The sequence below is a fragment of the Crinia signifera genome, chromosome 1 (assembly GCF_055691185.1).
Source record: "Crinia signifera chromosome 1, ASM5569118v1, whole genome shotgun sequence".
Lineage (NCBI taxonomy): Eukaryota > Metazoa > Chordata > Amphibia > Anura > Myobatrachidae > Crinia > Crinia signifera.
This window is the reverse complement of record NC_139217.1, coordinates 83,918,549-83,926,268: the sequence shown is the minus strand read 5'-3', so window position 1 is coordinate 83,926,268 and position 7,720 is coordinate 83,918,549. Positions and strand designations below refer to the sequence as shown.

General features: G+C 43.3%; 1 protein-coding gene across 1 annotated transcript; it reads right to left on the bottom strand.

Moving 5' to 3' along the window:
- Positions 1-1,515: 1,515 nt before the first annotated feature.
- On the bottom strand, positions 1,516-3,237 carry LOC146026143 (P2X purinoceptor 7-like). The gene is made up of 3 exons (XM_083156557.1): positions 3,144-3,237; positions 2,343-2,707; positions 1,516-1,941 (listed from the first exon to the last, which is right to left on the bottom strand). Exons 1-3 carry the CDS (start codon positions 3,228-3,230, stop codon positions 1,746-1,748), a joined length of 648 nt encoding a protein of 215 aa, XP_083012683.1. The 5' UTR covers positions 3,231-3,237; the 3' UTR covers positions 1,516-1,745.
- Between the last annotated feature and the right edge of the window lie 4,483 nt (positions 3,238-7,720).

Genomic DNA, 7,720 nt, shown 5'->3' with positions numbered 1-7,720 from the left:
TTGGGTGGGGTTTTTCTTCAAGGTGAGATCTATATTGCAGTGTAAAATCATGCAGTCAGTATTTTCCCTGCACAGAAACAAAATAACTCACCCAAATCTAATTCTCTCTGCACATTTTACATCTGCCCCCCTGCAGTGCACATGGTTTTGTCCATCTAAGAAGGATTTTGTCAGAAAGAATGAACTAGAATAAACCCCATAGTCACTAACTGTTTTTTCACCTATCACATAATATCTGTGTGGTTGCCCTACCAAAGCACAAAATTATACTCAAGGTTATAGTAGTTGTTTTTTATTGCCAATATTGAAAAAATTTCTAACAGAGTGTAAAAACACGTGTTTATAGCTAATGCTTGTTATCAAGTTTTTTATAATTTTTTTTAAATATCATTATACAGAAAAGTTTGGATTGACTTCATCCACAGTTCTGCATTGGTTTTCTTGGATATTCAATAAATCAAAAAAGGAAGTTTGTCCAGTTTCTTATTCCATTGATGTATAGATTGTAAATTTATTACAAATTGTATACTAAAATTCTGTTTTTTTGAATCAAATTATTAAATAGCTGATATGTTTCTAATCCAGACATTTTTTCCCTCAACACACTGAGCAATGCTAGTAACCAATCTAGAACACTAAATGATAATAGAATTCAGAGATATTGGTTACATATACCTGCGCAGGTGTATGCTATGCCCCCAAGCAAATTACTAGCATTGCTCATTGTGTTGAGGGAAAAAATGTCTTGTTTTACTTACCCAGTAATTAACCCATCCCTCATGCACCTGGGCAATGCTACTGAACTAATTGAGCATCTACCACTACCTGTATGTATGTTGTTAGAGGCAGAAGGGAGCCCATATTAGGAGGAGATGTGTGTCCTGATATGCCACATGGAGTAGTCCGGGGTTGCTCCAAGGTAGGTAGCTCTTAGTTTGGATATATCAAGTAAGGAGCCATTATCATGTGGCTCCTTGCTGGTTAATCGTAGACCCAATTTAGGGTAACTGTGGTGTGGGGTGCGGTGCTCCTGGACTGGATGGGCTGGGTGACTTTAGTGCGGCATGCCCTTACATTCTATTAACACTTTTCCCTCACTAACACTATCTCTATCCTATTTTAATTACATTCATTTATTTCTCTCTTTTTATATAGCTTCGGCTTCCTATCACTAATTATTAACACTTAGTATATCACTGGCATGCCGCGCTGGGCTTCCCAGCTTATGATGGTTTTTTGGGGTGCTGCACCCTGCACCTAGATATAACGCTAGGGACACCCAATATACAGAGAAGCCTTGACGCGGCTTGGGGGCATAGCATACACCTGCGCAGGTATATGTAACCAATATCTCTGAATTCTATTATCATGTAGTGTTCTAGATTGGTTACTAACATTGCTCAGTGTGTTGAGGGAAAAAATGTCTTGTTTTACTTACCCAGTAATTAACCCCTCCCTCATGCACCTGGGCAATGCTACTGAACTAATTGAGCATCTACCAGTACCTGTATGTATGTTTCTAATCCAGCCAGAAGGACCAATAGCATTCCTTTTTTATTACCATATGATATGCTTTTCAAAGATTGCAACAGACAAAATAGGACAATTTTACCAAACAAACAAACAAGAGTAATGTTTATTTTTGAAACACAAGTTATCATCCACTCACAATGTAATAAATAAATTTTCTAGTTTGAAAAAACATTTTCAACTTTGTTCAGGGCCAATACTAATGTTACATTATACTAAGTTAATTCATACGCCATAAATTCAGCAGCATAGTCGTTCACCGGTCTGAAGCCAACATATTGTCCCTCTGGGTCAGGAAATGCTGAACGAACTTTTTTAACTACACACGATGGAATAGGACGTCTGTTTCCAACGCCAAGATATCCGTGGATCCAAGCGGTGAAGGCTCTATATGCAGTTTTACGTTGCAGGCTGTTAACAAATGAAATAAACATTATATTATTGCTTGAAAATAGTCTGCCTTGAAATATTTACATTTGAATAAATAAACATTGGAGGATGCCAGTATTAGTCGCAATTATAAATTGATGACCACTTCAGGGTGACAAGACTGACTCTAAATCCGGCAAGTTCAGAGAAGCAAAGCTAATTGTACTCATCCCCGTGATACACTTTCCAGTTCTGAAGATGACTAAATTGAATACAGCCAGAGCACCTTGCCACAGCTGTATCTCTGCTACTACGGCTATGACGCCAATATAACATACATTTTGGGGTATGTTAGTGCTTCTCATTGCCATCCCGAGCGTTAGTCTAACTCCAGAAAATGGTGTGAACCATAACCTATAAACAATTTAAGTATCAATAATTACCGGTTAATATCTTTTATTAATGGTGGTTTTTGATACTCCCCGATAGCTCTGAAAATTATGTTTACTGTTTCCTCCCGCGTACAAAAAAAATTAAAAAATTCGTGTTCGCATATACAAGTTTTGTCTTGGATATATGGGCCAGCATTTTCTATTTCCATACAGCAAACTGATTCAACATGGGTGGCCATAGCAACGCATTGTCCACATTTGCACCAATCCACTTGACCAATCCGGCATTCCAAAGTATTTGATTGAAATTCGACATATTTGAGATTATCTTGACGCTTTGGATTCTGTGGGAAACATTGACTCATCCTTGTGCTACCACTATATTTTTCTCGAAGCTTAGACAGCAGTTCTTTGGTCTGTCAAAATGAACAAAATAAATTTAATTAATTTGGCATATAATATAGTACTATTTTTGTATAGTCTAACAGATCTATAGTAATATTTGAGTCCCCATACCATGCTCAAAATCAATCTGTCAATCTATCAAAATTGAGCCTAGGCAAAACAAATGGAAAACTAGTCTCTGTAGGACAACCCATTTCTCAATTATAAAACAAGCCACATCGCTGACAGAAGGACATTACTTGTGGCAATATGAACAAGCTGACAGGATAGCTTGAATAACTCTGCCGATAGTCCTGTACCAAGGCACATTGTAGTGCAATGAAAAAGCACATGTCTCGGGCATTAGAATGTGAAAATTTTTTTTTCTGGAATGCTCTCAATTTAACATATTTTATACCAATATTTTGATTTAACTTTGATTAAAATTTAATTTACTTTAATATTTACATTTTCATCCATATTTGATTGGCTTGCTTGACTGCAAACGACATTTTGGCTATCAGCGGTTACTTCAGGTTCTCTGTTCACTTGCATGCATTGTGTATTCTGATTGGGATATAAATTTAAAATAATTAACTCAATGAGTATAGTAAAAAAAAAAAAAAATGATTTAATCTACTAAACATATTATTTATGTACCGATTACAACAGATTTGTACTGTTTGACAAAACAATTTTGGCTTCATTAGACCATATGCAAAGTGTCACGGAAATATTACATTTTTCACAATAATACATGCCATTGTGGTCCTTAGTGATGTTGTAGAAAGTTGTTCTTGAGATGTCGGAATTTCTAAATTTTCCATGTTTCCGATAAAATATTTGCCAAATTGTCTACAATAAGAAAAAATATTTTGTAAAATACATTAAAATACAAGTATAATCACAATAAGAAACATTTGTTACAGAATTGGATTACTGATTTAAATTTAGCTCGTGGAACAGGATTGTGGAGTGCACCATGGATGTAGGGTTTAGCGTTGATTGATGATAGTGTCCCATGGATTCCATAAGTCTTGTGTCGATCGCTAACATTCGTCTATGTCCCATGTGATATATAACTGTAGTCCATGGCTGAGGATTCTCCTTTGTGAATCTGTGAAAAAGGAGCGTTGGTGCGTAATGTCCACTGTGGATGTGATAATAGGGGACCATGGATGAAAAGTATGCCATGTGGAATAGGAAAGACTATATAATGTATGCCGATTGTCCAATTTCCAAATATGACAAATGGACCGCATAGAGTTTGACTAGCATTGAATCCTTAGGGGGCCATTCACAAAGTTGTATTGCAATCTGTGAATTGGATGTCTGTTGCTGCGAAAAAATAAAAACAAATTTATATAATTTGACATATTCATTTTCAGGAAATAGGAAAAGATAAATGTAAAACAACATCATTTTGGTTAGGTTTGACTGGCTATGTATTGTGTTACTGTTTTTATTTTCTGCAATTCAAAGCGTAGTATAGTGCGTTATTATGCACTCCAAAGTGTAAGGATTCTATATTCTTTTTATTTTTAAATACTTGAATTTGTAAGGAATGCAAAAAAAAATATATGCTTTATCTCATAAATTAAAAGTTGTATTTGGTGGATTTGTAATAAGGCTAATACCACAAACATACCGCAGCAGCACTGATAAAAAACACACAAAAACCTCGCCTCACCATCCAATCCTCAACTCCAGGCACCTGTCCCTCACCCTCCAATACCTAACTAACGTGACCTGTCTCTCCGCCCACCCTCCAATCCCCTATTGCAGGCATCATGCCCCCAGTCCAACAAGACCACCTATCACAGGCATGATCAAACCCATCCCACCAAGACCCCCTATTACAGGCATGATCAAACCCATCCCACCAAGACCCCCATTGCAGGATTCCAGCCCCCCATCCCTCCAAGACCCCCATTGCAGGATTCCACACACCATCCCTCCAAGACCCCCATTGCAGGATTCCACATCCCACTCCCTCCAAGACCCCCATTGCAGGATTCCACATCCCACTCCCTCCAAGACCCCCATTGCAGGATTCCACATCCCACTCCCTCCAAGACCCCCATTGCAGGATTCCACACAACATCCCTCCAAGACCCCCATTGCAGGATTCCACACACCATCCCTCCAAGACCCCCATTGCAGGATTCCACATCCCACTCCATCCAAGACCCCCATTGCAGGATTCCAGCCCCCCATCCCTCCAAGACCCCCATTGCAGGATTCCAGCCCCCCACTCCCTCCAAGACCCCCATTGCAGGATTCCACACCCCACTCCCTCCAAGACCCCCATTGCAGGATTCCACATCCCACTCCCTCCAAGACCCCCATTGCAGGATTCCACACAACATCCCTCCAAGACCCCCATTGCAGGATTCCACACACCATCCCTCCAAGACCCCCATTGCAGGATTCCACACACCATCCCTCCAAGACCCCCATTGCAGGATTCCAGCCACACACCATCCCTCCAAGACCCCCATTGCAGGATTCCAGCCCCCCATCCCTCCAAGACCCCCATTGCAGGATTCCACACACCATCCCTCCAAGACCCCCATTGCAGGATTCCAGCCCCCCACTCCCTCCAAGACCCCCATTGCAGGATTCCACACCCCACTCCCTCCAAGACCCCCATTGCAGGATTCCACATCCCACTCCCTCCAAGACCCCCATTGCAGGATTCCACACAACATCCCTCCAAGACCCCCATTGCAGGATTCCACACACCATCCCTCCAAGACCCCCATTGCAGGATTCCACATCCCACTCCATCCAAGACCCCCATTGCAGGATTCCAGCCCCCCATCCCTCCAAGACCCCCATTGCAGGATTCCAGCCCCCCACTCCCTCCAAGACCCCCATTGCAGGATTCCACACCCCACTCCCTCCAAGACCCCCATTGCAGGATTCCACATCCCACTCCCTCCAAGACCCCCATTGCAGGATTCCACACAACATCCCTCCAAGACCCCCATTGCAGGATTCCACACAACATCCCTCCAAGACCCCCATTGCAGGATTCCACACACCATCCCTTCAAGACCCCCATTGCAGGATTCCACACACCATCCCTCCAAGACCCCCATTGCAGGATTCCAGCCCCCCCCCCCCATCACATCTAGACCACCATTGCAGGTCCCCCCCCCTTCCTCCCCCCCCCGGGCGCATACCGCGATCGCACAACAAACGTCTACACACATATCCAGATCCCAACACACACAGCCACAACCCGACACACACACACACAGCCACTGCCCGACACCCACACACCGCCCGACACACAGACACAGCCACACACACACACACGCAGCCAGAACCGGACACACACACACAACACAACACAGAGCCTCAACCAGCCAGCCACACACACTCACACAAACCACAGCCACAACCCGACACACACACACACTCTCTCACTCACACACAGACACACAGAGACATAGCACTCACCGATCAGCGAGGGATGACAGGAAACAGGCAGCAGCAGCGACGAGTCTTCCTTCTGTCTTCTCTCCGCGGCGTGTACTGATTGTACTGTCTGGAATCACACAGGTGCGCGGCCTGATGACATCGGAGGGTGGGACTATGGAGATTGCCAGGACGGCTTCAGGGAAACTTGCGCGCAGCTGCGAGATCTTAGCAAAGGGGAGGGGGAGAAGGAGGAAGTAAAGGGGGCTGAGAAAGCATCACAGGGGAGTGTCCGTTAGCCCACATTGGGACGGACATCTCCAGATTATGCTAATGAAGGCAACAGCGCGAATGGATGATACACGGTAATGAAAAGGTTTTTTTTAGTTTGAAAAGCGGATTCTGCGTTGCTGTACTCTGTACTAGTAGACATGGGGGTTAGTTTGGGGTCCTTGATGGGGGTGACAGGAACCCTTTAAGGAGGATCCAATTGCTGGTGGGAAATTCACTGCACCTTTTTTTTTTATGCACCTCCAGAGGGATTCAGTATCAAAATCGTTCAAAATCCCGACAAGGGGGGTGACGTGGATCACTCCCCCCTTGCGGGCTCGCTACACTCACCACGCTAATTTATTCTCCCTCCAGGGGTGTCATGGACACCCACGGAGGGAGAAAAGTGTCGGGATTCTGACCGCCGGGATTTTAACTGCATCCCCTCCAGAGGCATTTCCAGGAGGAGTGGGTGGTCTGCACCGTAAAAAGCAGCAGATAGATCCAGGAGAATGAGTAGTGGCCCTTGGATTTGTTGGAAGGAGGTTTCTGACATTAGGGAGGGTAGTTTCAGTGGCCTGGAAAAGATGAAAGTCAGACTGAAATGGGAGTTGGAGAAAAGAAAGGCGGTAAGATGTCAACGGGAAATGAAAGGTAATAGGGTCAAGGGGTGAGGTAGAAAGGATGAGGACCATTACATCATCCCCCATATTCAGAGGAAAAAGAGTTGGTCAGGTGGATAGGTGGGGTCAGGGAAAGGAATGTTGCTGAGGGGCTGGTGAGAGGTTATATATGGAGTACATTTTGGAAGCAAGGTAGGCGGCATAGTCAAGGGCAGAGAGGGAGAGTTGAGGTGGTGGTAGGCAGGGAGGAGGGAGCTGAAAGCAAAGAGACTGGGAGTTTGAAGACTGTCAAGAGATGAGACTCTTGAAATACTGTATTACTGTTTAGAGGGAAGGGTAGCACTGTAGGATGAGAGCAAAAACTTGAAATAGAGGAAGCCTTCCTTGGAGCGTGTTTTATTCGCACTGTGGCACAGTGGTTTGTGAACACTGCTGTAGACCTGAGGAATCTGCAATGCCAAGGATGAAGTGTGTATATGCAAGGGTGAATAGAGTCCTGCAGCAGTAATGGAGGCATTTTATAGGGAGTTATCTTTATCAGGGCAGGAGAGGAATATTAGTTGAGCAAGGAAGATAAAGAAACTGGCGATAGACTTAATGTTAAGCTTAATTATGGTAGCTTTAAGAGGATAAGTTAAAGGAAAGCAGATGATGGCCAGAGGGGAAAAAAGGAAGTTGGAATAATCAGAAATATCACAATGGTTAATGACAATGATAAAAAACAAG